Raw genomic sequence first — 21060 nt, 5'->3', positions numbered from 1 at the left:
TGAACAAACATCCTAAAAATGTGGCCTGTTGAAAGATAAGAATGAAAATTTTAAAATAAAACCATAGGAAAGACTGTACCCTGTTCACAATGGAAATTAGATGTACCTTTTAAGTGATCATTAAAAAAAATAATCTAATCTTAAACCACTTTCAACTAAGGGTTTAACAACAGAATCTGACAAAATTTCATCTAAAATGCAGGTAAAAGACAACAGAATAAAGGGACTGGTTTTAAATGTAGAACCTTTATCATCAATGCTGCTATTGTTCAAGTGCTTGTTAAATAGTGCTTGAAATATTGCATATTTTAACATTCCCCCCCATATGAAAATGGCTTTAAGATGTCTCCATATTCTTTCTGCAACCTGGTTAAAAAAAAAAAATCACTACATTACCTTGCATTTGCTCTTAGAGTCATTATCCCTAGACAGCACTATCATTTAAGAAATTTATCATCAGTGGTGTCCTTCGAACAATGTATTAGTGTAATACATTATAAGAGTACTTCACTGTGATGATATATTACTCAAAAGATGGGAACATCTGGGAAGAATGAATCTGGGAATAGATTTAGTGTAATAGGCTTTATGTGGGGATACAAGCCTGGGTATTGCTACTCGAAAAGGTACAGTGCTTGGCCACAGGCCACCTCCACCGCAGAAGCACGTAAACGCCTATCACATGCCACCAAACCCAAACCAACATGATTTTTCCCTTCCTTCCCCTTCCAGTGAGGACAATGATCTCTTCGCTGCTCACTCAGGGATGGGGCTGGAAATCTGAATTAAAGCACTCACGAGCGTACACGTGGGCATGTGTGTGTGGGCACCATGGCACAGGAGGTGGGGGACAGGGAAAATTCACACAAAAGGAAGATCGAAGACTACAGGAAGTTCCTATCTCTCTTTTTAAGTCATTTTCCACATTTTCTGAGCGTTTCCATGGCATTCATCCTATCCTCACTCAAAACAGAGGAGAGGATGATGAACTTCAGTGATAACCTTTACACCAGTCTGGTGCAATTTTATCCTCTTGGTTGACCAACTTGCCGTTCAAAGAGCCAGAGGTGTGTTCTTCCTGCAGCCTAACTCTGGTTTCAGTTCCTCCAGCATCCCCTGGGCTGTGGTCAGGTGAAGGTTTTCTGGAAAAAGAAATGTCAACATTATGGTAACAACCAAATCCTGCATAAAAAACACTAACAAAGAGGGAGCTCCTAGAAAAGGTCCATTTGTGCATGAGCAAGAAAAATCAGCCCAGAAGCATTACAAATATCCCTAAATTACATTCCTAAGAGGATCTGGCTTGGCAATAGGTCTGTCTCAGTGCTGGCAGCTGCTCCAGCCATAGGGGCTTGGGAAGAAGGGGTTGTGGGGCCGAGGGAAAGCATTCCCCACTGTTCAACCCCAAATCTTTCCCATTTCCAGTTGGTCTCAGGCAGGTGCCTATCTGCTGGTTTGGAATAAATGGTTCCAGCTACCCTGGCCAGGTTTTGGGTTTGGTTTTTTTTTTCCTTTTTCCAGCCAAAAAAGGTTTCATTGTAGAATGGGGGAAAAGATGTAAATTTTTTTGCAAGACAGGAAAAAAACGGTTTTCCTCCCAAACTGCTGAGAAAAGCAGGGTATCTTCAGACGCTATTTCACAGAAGCCAGGCCTATGACAACATCTCTGGGTGAAGTGAGATGCTACCTATTACAAAGAGAAGGGAATAGATGACGGGAAGAAGTCCATAGCCTCCAGACAGATTAGATTACCCTGTCTGAAGAGAGTAACCACCAGAAATGGCTGGTGCTACTTCTGCGGGCCAGAATTTAGAGCCATATCAGCCTTTTTTCCCCAGCTCCCCCCACGACTCCTCAGTAAAATGAGAAAGAATTCATAACCCGTGTCAGCCACACTCAGATAATCCAAGACTTAAAGAGTAGAACATTTCATATAACCTCTTTTCTGCCCCTCACAAATGCTTTAACAACTTTAATAAGATAATGTATAGCTATTATCGTACAGCAAGCGTAAGTCAAACAACTATCAGCTATTATTTCAGCAACAGAACGAACGCTCAGCGTTCCCGTAATCCACAGCCTGGAACAGTTTACACATTGTCAATTTTAGACAGAACTGGCTTTTTCCACATATCAGAATGTACACTGATGAATGGGAATTGTTTAGCAGACCCCACATGGCTGGGTAATATACTGTAGCTCAAAAAAGAATAATGAGGGTATCAGTTGGACTTCTGAATTAATGATACCTTAAATTAGTTTAATTAATTAGTTTAGTTACCAGAGTAATTTAGTTAGCAGATTAATTAATGTTTGTTGAGCACTTGGAGATAAAAGCTGCATATAAAGGCTGTTATTATAGGGTGGATCCAGAGGTGCAGGTTTTCTTCATCCTTTATTTATCCCAGCACCGATTGATCCAGGGGCTCATTCTCTGAGCCTTTCAGCAGGCACTGTGCAGACTGGCTTACTGATTTTTCACGGGATACGGTCCAACACGGACATTGCCATAGTCAATACTTGATTGGCAGAACATCTTCCAAAATTTAGAATTAGGATTTTTTTGTTCTCACCTCCCCTTCACGAGCCCATGGGTGCACAGAGACGCCCAAGTCTGTGCACACTTTGCTATATATTTGGGTGTGGTTAACTGTCATTCTTCTTCCTTCCACCGTCCCCCACGTTTATGACATATTCTGAACAGAAAATCTAAGAACATATTTATACAATCACAGGAAAAAAGCACAAGGTTACAAAGGAGTATCCGTACCTCTTTGAAGTTGCCATTGCATCCAGGTAAGGGTCTAGTCCAAGAGCAACATCAAGAGCTTTTTGTAAGTAATTCTTGAGCTGTTCAGGAACACGAGAGTCATTGAGGGCTATTTCTTTGGCTTTGAGAAGGTTCTCAGCAATGAGTCCAGCTGGGGTTTCTGAAATGGCAAATAAAAGGAAGAGCAATGATTTTGTAACTGCTGAAATGAGCAGAAGAGGAATTTAGATGCAAAAAAAACGTTCTTTGTATTTTCGTACAAAATACAGTTTTTTGAAGGAATATGAAAACAATCGCGAAAACTTTTTCAAGTTGAAAAAAAAATACTTCTAATTAATTTTTGCCTCCTGCATTCTCCCTTTCAAGCTCGCCCCCCCCCCCCCGCCCCCTGATCCTTTTCTGAGAGGAAAAGGATAAGCATATTTCAGAAACACGAATTTTCACTTTTGAAGCTCTGAGATGAACATTGAACACTGAACAACTGCACATGAAACCCACTCCTCTAGGTGATTCTTTTCTTGGAGAAAACAGAGTGCTTCTTAAACCGCTCTTGCAAAACCAGGCAAATCCTCTCAGGCCAGGACACGCAGGCACCGCTTGCTTTGTAAAAGGGAGGATCTCCACCACCTGCATGCCAACGGGGTGCACGAGTCGCCCCCGACATGTGCCCGTGCCATGGAGGCTGCTGAGCACAGTCTGCAGAGCAGCCCATGATGCTCATGCCCAGCACACAATTACACCTGCCCTATTGCAGCCGAACTGACAAACACTCAAATAAAAAATTATTGTGCCAAAGCCATGATGGTGTAAAATCAAAGATACTCTTCAACTAATGATGATTTTAAGCAGGTGATGTAGCAATCACTCTGACAGGAACACAACCTCCTAACACTTCCTCTGCCCTTCAACCTGCCACAACAGCTCACGGCAGTGATGCACCATCCTGAACCCTCTGTTCCTCAGGTCACAGAAACTAACTATGGTTGAACCCAATAGCACCGCATGGCAAATCTTCCAGCATCTTTTCACAAGCCAGACCCTGCCAAAAGCTGATTGTTCAGGTGGAGAGAGAAACAGTTATGCACAACACAACAACATATCAGCATTTCAAAGGCTGTGAAAACATCTCTAGGATCAAGATAGCCTCCCCTGGGGGCAAAAGCAACATTGCCCATGGCACTGTACTTGCCCTGAGAGCCCAGAAAACCCATATCACCACCTGGCAGCAATGCAAAGATGGGCCCTGGCCAGCTACGGTCCCACAGAGCAAGACATGGTTCAGAAAAATTCCCCCACTCCTCAAGAGTAAGAGCACGTGCTGGGTTATGAAAGCACTGGCAAGACCAGATTTCAGAGACACAGAGCAAGCAGACTGCAAGTATAACTGGGGTGGAGAAGATTGCCTCCGGCAGGATTTTATTCCCTATGATAGAAAAGCTGCAGACAACTAAATGAAGCGGATGAAAAGAGGACTTGCTTCCTCTGGAGGACTGGCCCGGACCAGCCCAGCAGCCATGGGGCACAGCCCTGTCCATGTGGAACTGCCGTTGCTGCAGGCACCATGTCCCCATCCCAGGATGGGTTTCTGGTGGAGTGTGGGACACTGTAGAAGGCATCCAGCCACCCCATGGCCTGCCGGCAGAGCTCTGGAATGAAGCCGCTGAGGTCATCAGAGCATCACCTCATATAGCCCACTGTTGAGAAAGACTGTACACTCCTTCCCCGGGTACCAAGGGGCACCATGGGAATAAACTCATGTCTTTGGGAATGGGGAAAGGTGTAAAGCTCCCAGAAGCTCTGCTTCTCAGAGCAGCATTTCTCAGCTTTCTGTAGCTACTCAGATGACAACTCTGTTGTTTTTTGAGACAACTTCACCAATTTTCATTATCCAAATTACAAAAAAATATGAAAGCAGACAAGGAACGTAAAATATATGTGCATTTTACATGGGAATTGCTAGCCTGGACCAGACTTAGAAGTCATCTAAACAGCATCATGCTCACGGCAGTAGCCCAACCTGACATACGAGGAAGGCAGATTTAGGCTAGCTATAGCAGCCCCTGATTTACACCTCATGCCGATCTCTCGCCATCAGGGGTGGCTTATACCTCTTTCGGCATTTTTATAGTTAATCGCAAGTGCAGGAATAACCATCCCCTTCCCGGACCATGTTAGTTTGTTGTCTTCAGCAAATCCCTCAGCTCAGTTACACGTTGTGTGAAGACACATTGTCTTTTCGCAGTGTTTTCACCACCGCACGAGTGAGCATCTCCGGGCTCCCGCTGTATGGCTGCAGGATGCTGGAGGTCGGGATCTGTTCGTCCTCCCTGCCAAGCACTCTGAGGCTTTTTGTTAATTTAGGGGAAAAAACATGTTTATAATCCATGTCAGATTTTAGTAATCATCATGTTGTGCTTCTGAATGAGGAACAGACAAGGATCCCCTGTCACTCAAGGAGGGGGGGAAACAAGATTTACCTCCAGCTGTTTTGTAACCTGTGTTATAACACCAACTGCAAGTGCCAAGTGGTGCTACCGGGGAGAGGGAGCATGCAGTGCATGCCAAGATCAACTCTATATCGAAGATTATACAATCTTTTCAGGAAGTGCTGCATTTTTTTGCAGCCTGATGATGCTTTGGACCAACAGCAGAGGTCAGAATTGCTTTCATTTATGCAAGCACCCAACAAGTCAGAGCAGAGCTCAGGGCTGGCTGCCTGACCCTGCCAGGCTGCGCTCAAGGCTCTGGGCACCAAGGTGAGCAAAAATTTCTGTAACTACCTTTTTTTTATGTTACTCCAGGAAAAGGGCTTCATTTTTAGTGCATAGTTTTGCAAAACCCCAGCAAAGAGGCTGGACCTTAATAAGCACTAAAGTGAATTGCCTGGTTGCATCCCCATGGCTCTGTCTACGCGCAGACATCTCTCTCCCTTTCCCATTTAATTGTGCATCATCTTCTTCACACATACATGGAAAAAAAAGAAAAAAGGGAGCTCCCTCGGTGGAGGAAAACGCTGCCAGGTACAAAGCAGAGGAGTTCAAGCCCTACCATGAAAGAGCAGGAAAGGGCTACATTAAGCCTCCAACAGCTTCATAAAAGAAATAAGGTGGCAGTTCTTAAAATGGACCACAGTTGCCAGCAGGATGGTTCCCAGCATCTTCCTCGGTAAATGCTGAGAGCACAGTCAGCCTGTTTTCCAACAAAGCTGAATAACAGACTGCAGCTTCTACTTTTTCCAGAATCAGGCACTTTTGGTTCAAGTCAGGAGGAGTCAGGACTGCAGGTGAGGGCTGTATGTGGGGGTATCAGCGTCCCCGGAGCAGGCAGGCAGTGCCGCACCACGGAGGGACACGCTGCTCCAGAAGCAAAATTAAACTCGCAGCTTGGGCTTAGATGGCCCTTTTTGGGTGGGGAGAGCTCAGCCAGGAAAGGGGAGGAGGCTGTACTGTTTTTGCAGAGCTCTGCCCAGAAGAAAGCACAGAGACAAGCGCATAAGAAGGCAGTCCAAATTTGGCAAAAACAAAGCAAAGGTGCCACATCCAAAGATGTGGGACCAGATCTTTGGTTCCCGTTTTTGGGCTATCATCATTTCACCTTCCAGCCTCTATATCTATTTTGCAGCCGCAGCAATGACTTCTAGAAGCCATCCCCATCCCAGCCAGGGCAAAGCACTGATCCTGATCCATACAAACACCGTGCTGCCAGACAGCTTGGTGCTCAGGTGCCAAGCACTTTGGCAGGAGCTGCTCGGCACTAAATCCTTGGAAATCGAGTCTGATAAAATCTTCCCAAACAGATCCAGCCATCATATTCACCAGGGCACCTCAGGCATCGACAACAGCTTATCGCAACACTCACCACTTCGTCTTAGCATGTAAATACACCTCAGCTGTTGCATTTTACCAGGCAATCCTGTTTCTGGAAACCACAATGCAATGCTCAAGCTATTTCCTTACCCCACCAGAACCCTGCACACAAAACTGCAGCCTCTTAGGAGACCCTAAGCTACTGCTTGACCCAAATACGTTAAACCCAAGCTGTGATGCATGCCCATTGTTTGGATGGAGCTGTAGCAGAAGGATTGTGGTTGTGGCACACCTGGGGCTGCTCGGTGGCTCCAAACCCACCACCCATGAGCCCAGGCAGGGCCACGCACTGGGGCACAGGCATGCCATAGCCCACCTGGGGCTGAGAGAGGGCTGGCAGCATGGGACAAACCTGACTGCCTGGCCATTAAACATTGCAGGGGGTCCTGAGCAGAGCCAGCTGGGTTCAGTTTAATCTATCAGCTTGGCCTCAGTGCCAGAGCCTGCAGCAAAGCCAGCAGCGATGGCAAGGGGAGAGGTAGAAGCTTTGGGGTGGAGCAGGAACATGAGGAGAAGGAAGGGGAAGAAGCAGCTGGGGTGGGGAAGCTGCCACTCATGGCAGGAACCAGGGTGCTAAACTCTGCCTGAACTTCAGGGGAAAGTGAGGAAAACATATGCCAGCTAACGCATTTTCTATGGGCTCTATTGCTGGTAAAGTAGAAGAAAAGCTGGATGCTCCGGAGCACTCCTCTGCATTAGGGAGGCTCTGGAGTCACTGGCAGACAGTATGCAAAGCATACGTTTATTTTCATACGTAATAAAGGATGCTGGTGCGGCAGGGTTAAGCGGTACCCACTGACAGTCGGATCCAAAGCCCAAGGCAGTCAAGGGGGGGTCTTTCGATAGCTTCAATGGGCTTTAGATCAGACTGCGAGAGAACAAAGTCTCTCTGTTCAGAGCCGCCTGGATTCCCACACTCAGCTGTTGATTTTAGAAAACGGCCAACAAAGGCAGCAAACATCTCACTGTGTGCCATGCCAGGCACATGTGGCTATCACAGAAAGCACCGAGGCAAGGTTAAAGCTGCAGAAAAAATATTTATAAAACAAGCAACCCAATCCATTACAAATTAGTCACAGCCAAAGCTCTCTTGCCACTGCAAGTGTCCATCTTCCCACCCAGCCCTTTCTCCTGGGAGTGTCCTCCTCCCTCCAACTTCAGGTTCCTGCAGACCCACCTCCCCTGCTCAGCCTCAAACTCCTCTCCCCAGTAAATCCTTCCCTGCTCCTTTCTGCCAAGCCACAGAGCCTGCAAGTCACATCTCTGCAGGGCAGTGCGGGACCCAGGACTGGGACATCATGCAGTGTCCCCTCCTGTCACACCATCTTTCCTGGAGCTCCCCACCCCACATAGGGAGTTTACCTGTAGGATTATGCATGTTGCTTCTTGTCCCCCAGCCTCAGAGGATGCTGCTGTGGGTTTGCTGCCTCTGCAGAGCCGCACGTCGTGCTCAGGTGTCCGTCGAAGGGACAGACTTCTCTGCCCGCAATCACCTGGGCAGAGCCCCAGCCCTGGGGAGAGGCTGTGCAGGGAGGATGGCCCCGGGCTGGGGCTGCACCCACTCCAGCTGCACCCGCCTGCCCCCACCCAGAGCACAGGCAGCGGGTGAGATCCAACAGCATCTGACATGAAAAAAAGAAAAAAAAAAAGAAAAAAGAAAAAAGCCGACTTTCAGTGCCTTCACTTTACGTAAGACCAATGTTCACATCCTGACCTAGGGAAGCTGCTGGCTCTCAAGGAGATAATCAGCAGTTTCATAACCTTCTGGTTACGTAGCACAGACATGTGTCCTGGCTAAACCATCAGGTATGGGGCCAAAAAAGTCCCAGGACTTTGAACCCCAGATTATCTACAAGTGGTCCATAGCTACAAGGTCATTGCTGCCTTGCACAGCCAAACATCGGAGCACCCCCTGCTCTGGGGTCCAGCTCAGAGGCCAGGTCTCTGCATGGGCTGGGGGAGGCTGTCCAGTTGACCTGCGCCCTCAGAAAGTGTCCCAGGAATGGACTGGCTGGAGGAGGTGTCAGGAGGAACCAGTGGGAACATCCAAGGTATCCAAAAGCCTAAGCTGGCTGGCAGCAGAGTTAGAGCAGAAAAGGCTGCTGAGGAATTAAAGCAAAGTAATCAAAGAGCATGTGATGGAGCTGAGGTTGGCCGGCTGTCTCCTCTTCACACAGATGAAACACAAACTGAAGCTAATGAGGAAACATGGACTACCCCATAAACAGAACATCATCTTTCACCTCTGGGATGTATCACCCGGGGCTTGTTCAGTCAAGGACAAACAACATACCTGCAAAGCATGCCGAGAGAACCCAGGGCTGGGCAGAGGAGGTGAAGAGGCTGTGGGGAGCAGGTCTTCACTGCAAGGCTCTTGGCAGCCCCTCTGCAGGATGTATGGTACAAGGACATGGCAGTCATTGGCTATGGCAAGCAGGCGGACATTGGAAAGTCAATTTGTCTACTTCTAAAATTAAACACAAGACATTTCAATGCCCCCAGAATAGAATAAGGAAGTATAAATGGAAAATAAGTAAATGTACAGGACAAAAGAGTAGGAAAAAAGCAAATAAAATAAGTCCCAATGCTCAGTGGATTGCTATTAATCAAAACAAATAAGATGAAAAGGACAGACCTCCCTGCATACCTAAGATTATTCCATCTTATGATTTAGTAAACAACAAACTGCATTAGACCTGCAGTCCCTGTGGAAAGCAATCCAAATTGTGTTTGGATTGGGACTTAAAATTTCAGACAAGTAAACAGGTTAAGAGCTGTTTGCCATCTAATCCATCCTCCACTAGCTTTGGAGGTGACTTTGGGCAAGTCGCTTCTTTTCTGGTGACTCTATTTTCCTCTTCTGTAAAATGGGGATAATGGTCTGTCCTCTTTGCAAAGTGCTTTGTCATTCAGAGATGAAGTCAGCAGTGAGAGTTAGGTGTTAGGAGTTCTTACCGTCCCTGGAGCAGGGCTACATGGCTTTAGAGTTATCCTTACAGCTTTTTCGCAAATACAAATTTGAGATATGTCTAGGTTCCTAAGTGAGTTTGGCTGCAATTAAGCCTTCAATGCAATGAGAGCTAGCTCTTCTCCGATGGGCTCTTGAAGAACCATTTTTTCCAGCCTCTGCTTTTACGCCTGTTTTTGATTTTCTTGATCTTTGTTTCCAAACAAGGACAGCTTTCAGAAATGCAGCCAAGGAGAAGTCAAAGACGCGTTTGTACCTTCAGGCACTGCTGGACAAATCAAAGGAAGATCTTCTCCTGTGCTCAGGACACAGAGCTGCAGGCCAAGGGAGAGTTTGGTGTGGCAAGCTGAGCCCGGGGCCCTCCGATAGCCCCAGCTGGAACATCATATAGAAAGGTGAATTGTGCATCCCTTGGTCATGTGGGGAGCAGGGTGCTGGCCACCGCCGCCAGCACAGGTCTCCCACCAGCTCCCACCACACCATCGCTTCCTAGAGAAGGGGAATTCATCCCTCTGGCTGAGCCCACCCCACAGGATCAACGTGCCTTTGGGTCAGGGAGATGGAGTCTTCCCAAGTATGCAGGGGGGATCTGGCATAGTCTTAATAAGACAAGTAGGTGACAAGTGCAGGAAAGCACAGGACCCAAAAGGCAGGGTCATCAAGGCTCAAATACCGTTGCCTGGACCTCTCTGCTGATCCTGAAATTACTCCACCCCAGGGAAACCTCAGCACCTTGGAGTCCCACAGGCAGCTGGGCAAACGGATCAAAACTCAGCTCATCCCCCAAACAGCCTTTCAGGGGAAAAAACTCTCTCTGATTATTTTTTAAACCCACATAAAAACTAAAAACAACAACAACAACAAAAATCATTCTCTTCTTCATTGCAAGAGAATCTTGGGAATGTGAGCTCAAAAGAGGTTTAACCAGCTGGTATCGACCCGGTACCCATGCTCCTGCTCCTGTCTCACCCCATAAGAGCGGGTTAGAGCTGCAGCCAGATCAGAGAATCCGCACAGCAAAGGAGGTTCCTGAATGTCGTGGAGAATCACACAAATTGCCTTTCATAACTTTAAATTTGCTGTAGGGCGTGATGTTGGAAGTTAATGTATGCACTCCTATTGTACTTCTCAAGCATTATAAAACTAGCAGATTATACAACCCCATCCTGCTACTTGCACGTGTCTTCAAATGCTCCTACCACCCCTAACATGCATCCCAGATTAGATAATCTTAGTTTTGTAATTGGTCTTCCCCGTGGAGACAAGACTTCCCCTCCCAATGCCTGGTCACCTGGAGCCTTTAAAAAGCACCTCAAAGGCACCCAGTTACAGGAGATCTCTTAATAGGGAGATTTTACCTTCTGGAAGCATGCCGGTGTCGGAAGAGACCTTTGCTCCGGCGGCCCCGGCCACCGTGCCCCAGGAGCCCCGGCAGACAGACTTCCAGCTGGTGCGAGTCAAGAGCACGTGGTGCCGGGTCAAGAAGGGAGAAGCCCTTTCTGACTGTGAGGACAAGATAACTCTCTCTGAAGCAAAAATGTAAGTATAGGAGCCCATGTTGCTTATTGGCGACGGTGCTGAACAGCTCTGGCTAGCCAAACTGTGTGGTATCCCCGGTGGGATGCATCTCAGATGGAAAAACCATCTTGTGTGCCATTGTGGCTTAAACCCACCGTTACATGTACAACCCTGTGAAAGTGGGCTTCAAAACGTGTGCAATATGGCAGCACGTGTATTTGCTGTTCTCCTTGGCATGACTTGCTAAGTTACAGAGGGAATTTTATCAAAAGCCTCAACTTTTATAGATGGGAAGTTTCTTTAAACTTCTGAAAAGCTTACGCAGGGACTTCTGAATGCTGCACTTGGGCGTTTTTCCCCCTGTATGGACAGGAAATCTTTGTGTGCAAGAGCTCATGCACAGGCATGGGAGAAGGACGCATTTATAGAGACAGTTGCAGATAAATGAAATGCCTAGATGGGAAAAATAAACACAGCAGGTCACTGAGAGGAGCAAAAACCATAACACATCTCTTAAACTGTAGAAGTCACCTAATGCTGCTTTAAGACAGAGGAGAGGGATGAATTTCCCCCAGGGATACACACAGCTCTTTGCTGATACTACATCTCTCCAGTTAATTATCCTTTAATTAGAGGATACTCCTTTTCACGAGTATGAGGAGCCATGTTTGTGATGCAGGTCTTCCTTAACACGGCTGTTTTGCATGTCAAAAGTTTTCTAGCATTTGTCATACTCAGTTTTTAACGTCACAAGTCTAACCCTTTTCTCAGTCAGGTCAGAGAGCCGGCGGTGGGCAGCGGCTGCGGGTGAGCATTGCCCGGGCAGAGCTGCAGCACGCGCAACTGGACTTTAGCAGACCCAAAGGCAGTCTGCTGGACCTCAGGCGATAGCAGGATGAACCTAGGGCCCAGAGCACACCCAGGAAAATCCTCAGCTGACATACGCTTCAACAAGGGTATATTCAGCCTCAAATTCACTGCTATTTTCGCACCGCCGAAGGGTTGCAATGGGTACTAGTTGTGCCATCCAGCACCCAAAGCTGATTCCACCAACTAACATTCAAAACCATTCTGTCTCTTAGAAGGGTCACATGCCAGAGACGGATGCACATGCACATAAAGTACAGCTATTTGGTGCATTAAAATGTACACAATGATATTTTTTGTAATACTGCATTTTAAAAGCCCAGAAGAAGTTTTCTGGAAGGTATAAATCCTCACTGTTTTTCCTCAACACTTAAAAAGGTTAAGGATAGACTTAGAGGCAATTTAGTAAAGAAAGCAGAGAAGCATCTATTTGACCTATAAAAGAAAATTCAGGCATGTGGAAAGAAATTGGGCATGTACGAAAATCTGATTATCCAATGAGCTATTTGCTCATTCAAAAAACAAAACAAAGGTTCATGGAAACTTTCAACTTTTACCCAACTGCAGCTCAAGAAGAGGTCTTATATTAAAATACATTTTGCAGTTTTGTTCTGTCTTTAGAAAAAACCCTCCTTTCTTGCTTCCCAACAAACTAAAAAAGTCACTTATTTTTCACCTGGCTCCCCCTTCCCCTCAGGAGAAGTAGTTTTAGATAGATACTACATGCCAGCTTTGTAGGCTTCTATTTATCCTTTCAAACTCCACTATGGAAACCTTTGCCAATTCTTAAATAACTACTTTTTAATTTTAACTACCTGGGAGCACTTCCAATTTCTATCATACTTTACCAAGGTAAAGAGATACACTCTTCGATGAGATCCACTGTTCAACCGGAGAATTGTAGAGACACTATTTTGTAGGGGGGGGGGGGGGGGGGGTGGCTGTGCAGAGATAGACAGGAATAAATCAACTCATATCACCCAGATATACTGGGCAGAGGATGTTTCCTTCATAAATACTTTGGCAAATTTTGGCAATCTCTTCCCCACTCCCTTTTGGGAAGCTGGCATGATTGGTCGGGGGTTTTCTGCTGTTTTATTGACGAATGAATGAATTGGAAGGAAAATTGTTTGCTTCTCCAGCCCTTCTTGCTCTCTGTTTTATCATTACCACGCAGAAGTTCAGCCATTTGACTGTTCTCTAAGATGTGGGGGGGTTTCTCCAGTGCCAAAGCAAATGAGCCCTAACACCCAGGAGAGCCGTCCCACCCTTGCAGCCCCACACTTTCACAGTGCACGGGCAGGAGACACCACATTTCCCACCTCCCAGCTACGTCCTTAAACTAGTTCAGACATGCGAAGTACAAGGGAGGAATATAATGATTTCAAACCATGTTTTCTGATCCTTGCCAGAGGTGAATGCGTCTCTGAAGGTGGGATTTCCTGGACAATTGAAGCTCCCATCTATTTTTGCTACAAAGTGGTAGAAACATACAATATTCTGGATCCCTCTAACACTACTCTGCTCTGGGGTCACATTACTGACCCCCAGCAACTAGAGCTAGCCACTAGTGACAAAAGAAAGCTGAGGCGCTTTATTGTCATAGATGAAGTTGTTGACAAACTTTATGGCTCCAAAGTCAGAGAATACTTTGAAGAGAATAACGTTCAGCACAAAATCCTCGCCCTGCCTACCACCGAAGAAACGAAATCCATGGACCTGGTCTTGAACATCTTGCAAGAAGTCCAGAACTTCAGCATTGACAGGCGAACCGAGCCCATCATTGCCATCGGAGGAGGCGTCTGCCTGGATATCGTAGGACTAGCCGCATCGCTCTATAGAAGACGTACCCCTTACATTCGGGTCCCAACAACCCTCCTCTCTTACGTTGATGCCAGCGTGGGGGCAAAGAATGGGGTGAATTTCCTGCAGTGTAAGAACAAGCTCGGGGGCTACACCCCCCCAGTAGCTAGTTTCCTGGATAGATCCTTCATTCAGAGCATTCCTCGGCGACACATCTCCAACGGCCTTGGTGAAATCTTAAAGGTATGAACTTTTGCAACTGCAGTTTTCAAACCTGAAATATTGCTAAGATGTCCATCAGCATCCGTGGCATTGTATAAACTGCCTTATAGAAACAAGGGTGGGCCATCAAGGCTGCATGGGGACTTTTAGCTCTCATTGAGTCTATATATATTTTTACAGCTGTTAAACTTGTTAGAATATCCCTTATATGGAGTGCCTAGTGCTAACCCTGCAGAGTAAACTCCGAAACTCAAGGCCAGGCATAGACATGGCAAAACCAGGGAAAAAAGCATCTTCCCATTGAGGCTGACCCATAGCACTCTAAAATGAACTGCTGGCAGAGAATTTGAGGTTCATTATACTGGGGATTAATAATCTGCAAGATCATTTGCACCTGCCTTGCAGGGTATGTCGAGTGGGGTCAATCAATCTCCTGCGAGACAAATTCTACTTCTAAAATTACCTGGGAAGTGCACAGTAAATGGTTTTATGCCTGAAGAGCTTTGAAAACTTTTGATAAATCAAAGTTCAAGCTATTAAAGCTTATTAGAACTGAGTTCATCAGCAGCATTTTTCAGTGCTTGCACAGTGGGAACTCCCCAGGATATCTGGACATTTCTGGCAGACACCGGGAAACCCAGAGGTCACCATTCCCCACTGCAGAAGTGGGCTAATGCCTGAGTCAGAGGGTGAAAAAATATGTACTTGTAACAATGAAACCACGTCTGAACCCTCATATTCCCCATATTGCAGTGCTTTCCCACCTTCCCTTGCTCAAAGAGCAATCCCAAGGATTAGAAGAGAGTTATCCTGGGGATGTCCACCATCCAGTCCCTGGCCTGGGGGTGGTGACTATTCAGCGGAGGCAGGCTTGAGCTTCCTGCCAGGCACACAGATAGTCAAAGCTCATTACAAACAGTCTGCTGGGCTATTGGAGCATGTAGCAAGCTCACAGCACGGTCAGAGCTGCCCAGTAGCAAGGGAACTTGCCCACCAGTGCTCCCATCATATCTGTCATTTTAACAAGTGTGCAGGTGTTTCTTTGTAGTGTATAACATGATACTAGAGTCCAGTCTATTGAAACACTCAAGTTTTCAACGGCACATACAAGGATCACATGTTTATCTTTGATTACCTCTTCTGTTCTTTGTCCTAGATGGCACTCATGAAACACAAAGGCCTGTTTGACCTGCTCAAGAGCCATGGGAAATACCTGCTGGACACCAAGTTCCAGTCCTACAGTGGCTCAGCTGACCACGGGGATGCTGCACTGCAGACTACCAGGATTGCCATTGAAACCATGTTGGAAGAGCTGGCTCCCAACCTCTGGGAGGATGACCTGGACAGACTGGTTGATTTTGGTCACCTTATAAGCCCAGAGCTGGAAATGGTGAGTGACAGACTTTATATGGCAACATCCATTTAAAAAAAAAAAAATATGTTTTCAATCAGCAGCATGAAGACTTTGTGCAAAAGGACCTTTGTGCAAAAGAACCACCCAGCCTGGTCCTGTTGGACAAAGAGACCCCTCTCCCAGCCCCGTTTCCCCCACATCTCCACCCATTTTTCCTATTCAGAGCGCAGGCCAGTTATTGCTTCTTACCAGGCATTTACCAAAGCACAAAGATGACCAGATTTCAGTGAAGCCACTAGAAATCATTGACGTGAGCTATAACAGTGCAAAGGCATGGAGTCCATAGCTTGCATTACTGGGGAGAAATTCCCACTGAGAAATGAGGGGGGACGACCAGATCTTATGCAAGATTCAGACCTCTTCTGTCCATCCCACGGTGTTCTTCATCAGCGATTTGAATGGGAGGAGAATTAGATCCTGGATCCCTATGGGAGATTTTACATGCAATTAATCACGTGTAAAACAGATCATTCTCTGCAACCCATAAATCATAAGATGCTAACGTCCAGCAAATCTGTATTTCTACTACTGTGAGTTGAATGTCAATTTTCAAGAGTACTTTTAGAAAAGAACTACTTATTTACTACTTGTTGACCCAAACCTTTTCCCCCACCCACCTTTGCTCCATTTCAGAGGGTTTTGCCATCGTTGATGCATGGAGAAGCTGTGAACGTCGACATGGCATTCATGACATACGTCGCTCACGTGCGGGGACTCATCACCGCCGAGGAGAAGGAGCAGATCATCCAGTGCATGAGGGGCCTGGAGCTGCCGGTCTGGCACGGCGGCTGCAGCTGGCCCCTCATCAAGAGAGCCCTGATGGAGCGCCTGAAACACAGCGGGGGACAGCCCCGGATGCCTCTCCCCACCGGCCTCGGCGTAGCAGGTACTGCAGCGAGGGACACCAGGGAGCCCCCGGGAGCGGGTGCTTGAGGGGCAGTGGGCATCCTGGCACACTGACATGCTGGAAAACATGCCCTGCAGTTCTGCCGTTGTACGTTTCTGGTTTTACTTGTGCTTTTCCTAACATCTCAATAAACCTGTCGAGAAACAGGATCTTTCTGATTAGACTGAGGTCTAATGAACTGCATTAACAATTGACCAATTCACTTTGCAAACGTATTTGCAAACCAACAGTCTAAATGCAGTGCTCTGGCAAACAAATCAACAACATCATAAGGGAAAAACAATTCCTTTGTGATACTTGAAAATATTTGTTAAATAATCCTTGGCAAAAGGAATTTAATGTCTTACTGTGCCCAGAACTAATACTTGAAAGCAAAATAGTATCGGTTCAATATCTGGGGTGAAACATTCTTACTTATAAGACTTTAAAAAAAAAAACCATAACCCCTAACATAGAAGCAATGCATAGGACCAGGTTGTGATCTCTTGCATCAGTATCCATCCAGATTAAGTCCATCCAGTTCAGTCTCTACGCACTCCCAAGCAAACAGGCTCTCATAAACGGTTTGGAGGAGTTACTCTCCCCCCTAGTGAGTTAGTGTATGCAAGCAGGAAAAACTTCTCTGGATGTCCAATTAACTACAAGTCTTATTTTACAGAGATATTCAATGACACTAGTGAAGAAACCCTGGAAAGAGCATACAAGCTGTGGGTCAGGGACTGCAAGACGGTGCTGAAAGAAGAGCCGGCTGCCCTCTGAGAGCTGCGAGCCTGGGCTGATGGTCCTGCCCCACATGTGGAGTTGTTCAAGATCATATGTTAGTTGGCAGGACTGAATTTTAAACAAAGGTAAATACAGCAGCACCTGTGAAACCATATACACCCCACAGCTGCGTGGAACAAGAAGAATATTGGCATCTGACCTGATTTACCTCTTTCGATTGCTCCATTTGAAAGGGAATTCATTAGTGCTCCAGAAGCGATCGCTCGGAAGTGAAACCACCAAGTGCCCATAACATAGGTCATAGCAAGCTGTCTCCTCTGGGGAAAGCAAGTGGCATTTACGCATTCATTTGGTTAATCCAACCTGGGGGCTGCCATGGCCTTGCACAGCGCTGTCCCACCATTGCTTGTGGCTGGACCCCTGAAATCAGTAGGTGTATCATCTGGCTCATAGACCATGTAAAAAAAGCAGGGCATCTTAACGGCACCACGCAAAATCTCCGTGCTATAGAAAATATTTGGAGTGGGTTATCTCCTTCACTCTTTTTAGCATTCTGAGTTCTTCTCATTTTCTCAGCTCAAACTTGTGGAAAAAAACCCCCACGAAACAGCTGCCAGCCTTTGCTCCCAGTGTAAGGGAATGCCACATTCCGATTACAGGCACCGTCACGTAGCCACAGATCAGCAGGTATCGCTGCTGTGAAGCACGACGGGAGCTGTATCTTGACAGCATAGCAGTCCTATGTCCTGGGACTCTTCGTTATGGAGGATGTGCTGGCAAGACTCATCTCGCTGCCAAAATGTATAGCGGTGGTTTTACTGTGTAACCTCTGCAAGCCACTGGTGTGACAAATACAGTATGATTTGAATCAGTGCTGCTTATAAACAAAGTTGAGCTCCAGGCTATACAGCAGAACCCCCCGGGCGTCCCCACGGAGCGTCTGCCACGGGCTTCCTCGTACCTGGCCGGCCGGGGCTCCTTCCCCATCACAGTGCTTTCCCGGTAGATAAGGTCAGCTGCGGAAAACCAAGAGAAATCGGGGGACACGAAGCGCGTTTATCATCTTCAAGCAGCCTCAGTGTCATGTCTCAGGATCCTGGCTGACACAGAGCAGGTTATATATCAGATGCTGACTGTGAAAAATATAAAGGCAATGTCATCCTTCTCCCTGGAGGTTGAATTAAAGGAATCACAATCAACAAACAGCTTTTGAATTATTTACAGCATTATTATACTATTTTTTTTCCTTATGTCATACCAGTTTCTGCTGATGTGCTGGCTTCTGTTTTGCTGAAGTAATAAAAGTTATTAAAACTGGAAAACTTTTAAAATAACGACTCCGTTGCTGCACGCAGCGCGTGCCTGTCTACATCTGCACGTGCTCGAGAGACAGAAAGACACTGGAGGAGTGAGGAATAGAGCTGACACAATAAATCCCTTTTCCTCTTGAGCCTGGAGAAGATGTGCCTAGAAGTACACAGAAATACTTCCTCGGCCCTTCTCCAGAGCCATGCAATTCTCTAGCTTCAGAGTGGGGTTTCGCACAGATGGTACCACCTTACCAAGCAGACCTCTCGTAGGGCTCCTGCAGCGAACAGCGCATCCTCAGAGGCCCATCTTCCCGGAGAAATAATCCCCTAATGCCTTAAGTTACGTAAGCCTGTGGCTGAGGATATCAATGAAACGCTGTCCTTTTTCCACACCGTCAAACATCGGTTCATTCAGCCGGTGCCCGACAGCAGCTACCAAGCAGGGAGCGCGTCACTCCGGCTCGCAGGGAAGCCATCTGCGCCGTCAGCCTTTTGCTAGAACAGAAAGGGACAGTGCAACACGAGACTAGCTGAGAATCTGAACTTTTTAGGAGCATGAGAGCACCCCAAGGACAGCAGTGCCAAGGGACCGTGAGCTGAGAGCCTCCGGCAGTGTGGTCTCTGCCCCGGCTGGTGCTGACCACCTCTCAGAGACGATCTGGGACCGGAGTCTTGTAGCTCTGGTGCTCCTCTCCCAGAGTTTAGGGTGATCACCTGGGTACGCTTGAGACCAGTTTTCCTCCTCTCCAGGAGCTGGATGGGCCATTTCTCACATCAGATAATCTAGAAATAAATGAAGCACAGGAGTATCAGCTGCCCAACAGTCAGTGTCCTTCAGTGCAGGAGTCCTACTGCTGTCTACCTACATGGAAGAGGTACAAGACAAACATCAACTTGAGTTGCTTATTTTAAATGTCCAGGGAGAGATCCTCAGGAGCCTAAAGGCATTTAGCACTCCAGTCCCCTGGAAAGCCAAGCAGCAGCTGAGCAGGGTCCAGTCAAACTGAACCCAGAAGAGTCACAAAACCACACGTACACATTAAAAGCCCAACTTCCAGGACTGATGTGCTATCGGTGACAGTGACGTAGCTGCAGGTCACCTGCCAGCCGTTCCCACCTGGTGGCTGTGCCTCCGTCTTCAGGAGCCGGGGGGAGTGTGTGTAGCAACATATCAAAGGAGCTGGAGCACAATTAAGACTGAAAAGTGAACACATGATTATTATTTTTTACCCTCCCTTCTGCTGTGGGTGACAGAATACAATCAACCCCTGACATGCTTGGTTGCTTAGTAGCAGACAGCCACGTTTTTAATTATATACTGAAATATGCTAAAGAACATAAAACGGCTGTGTGACTAATACGCGTATATCAAGAAAGGCATATGACAGCAGCTAAATTGCTTCAGTGTCTGATAAAGACTGCCTCTGCCAGGCTTGTCATCGAAAGATCAAGGGAAGGAGGTGGAAAGTATTATTAATAAAACAGCGACTTTTTAAAATACACCTCATTGTTTGCAGTGCATTTTTTTTTAATGTCTAGCATGAATTTAATTATTTTCCATATAATTCCTGCTTTTTCAAATGAAACTATTACCACTAGACCAAAAAACTTTGCTTATTTTCTTATTATCTTCAATGACGTACTACTCCAAAGAGAAAAGTGGAAAGCCGTACAGGACCCAGCTGGGTTCTCTGCAGCGCAAGACCTTCATGGATTTGTTTGAACAAAATTACTTCAGCGGTCGGAGAACAAGAAATTATTTTATTATTTACATGCTCTGAAGTAATTTCTTTTACAACCACCTGCTCCAGAAACTGCTTTTCAGCAGGGGAAAAAAAAAAGAGAAAGATTATGAGCTCTGATATTTTTTAATAAAGGAGTATCTAAGCAGTTATTACCCGTGTCCAGTCAATAGTAGCATTCAATGTACCCAATGTAAAATGACAATCAGGCCAGAGGTCTTGAAGACACTAGAAGATTTTGACTAAATGTGTTTAAATCAGCTCAACAAACAGCGCTGAACGTAACAGCAACTGCCCTATTCCTCGTACAACTCGACATGTGCTCAATGGCACTGTGCTTGTCTGTCTGGAGCCGTTACCGCTGGTACAAATTACGCGCCGCATTCAGAGAAAGCGACTTGCAAATGACAGTATTAAATCATAGCTCGCCTTTGAGCACGGCGAGTTCGCTGGGCTGGAGCTAACGCGGTGCCGTGGGGGGACGTCGCCTCCGCCCCGCGATGCAGCCGAAATCATCACCGTGGCAGGGTCTAAGCCCACAGAGGGAAGCCTGACATCATTAAAGCTTCGCAGCCGGCAAGAAAGGATGCAGCCCCACAAGAGTGTGCTGTTCCCCGCTTTTTTAATTAACGTCTAATTCTTGCTGCCGTCAAAGGCGAGGAGGAAAGCCAGCGGGAGCGGGGAAGCTCTGGAGAGGCGCTGCTGAATGGCGAGAGAGCAGGCAAAGCATTTGAGCGAGATCAGAGCACTCAGAGCCACTGGCCCCATCTACCGAACCCCACTGGGGGCCCCAGCGCACCCCTGCCAGCACCCAGCCCTGCCCTGCTCCCGTAGGATGAGCGCCACGCTCAGACGCCGGGTCTCGCGCCGGAGCCAGGCGCTTGCCCTCCCTCCCAAATAATTGCGGCTGCCCTACCGATGGCTACAGCAAGGCGACCGCTGAGGGGCTG

At 46.8% G+C, this 21060-nt stretch overlaps 1 protein-coding gene across 1 annotated transcript; it reads left to right on the top strand.

The window, feature by feature from the left end:
* Positions 1-10973: 10973 nt before the first annotated feature.
* Positions 10974-17094, top strand: LOC104261856 (2-epi-5-epi-valiolone synthase). Its single transcript, XM_009818051.2, has 5 exons — positions 10974-11143; positions 13402-14035; positions 15171-15404; positions 16062-16314; positions 16994-17094. The coding sequence occupies exons 1-5, from the start codon at positions 10974-10976 to the stop codon at positions 17092-17094; spliced, it is 1392 nt and encodes a 463-aa protein (XP_009816353.2).
* The last annotated feature ends 3966 nt before the right edge of the window (positions 17095-21060 follow it).

The sequence above is a fragment of the Gavia stellata genome, chromosome 12 (genome assembly GCF_030936135.1).
Source record: "Gavia stellata isolate bGavSte3 chromosome 12, bGavSte3.hap2, whole genome shotgun sequence".
Classification (NCBI taxonomy): Eukaryota; Metazoa; Chordata; class Aves; order Gaviiformes; family Gaviidae; genus Gavia; species Gavia stellata.
This window is presented reverse-complemented; position numbering and strand designations above follow the sequence as displayed.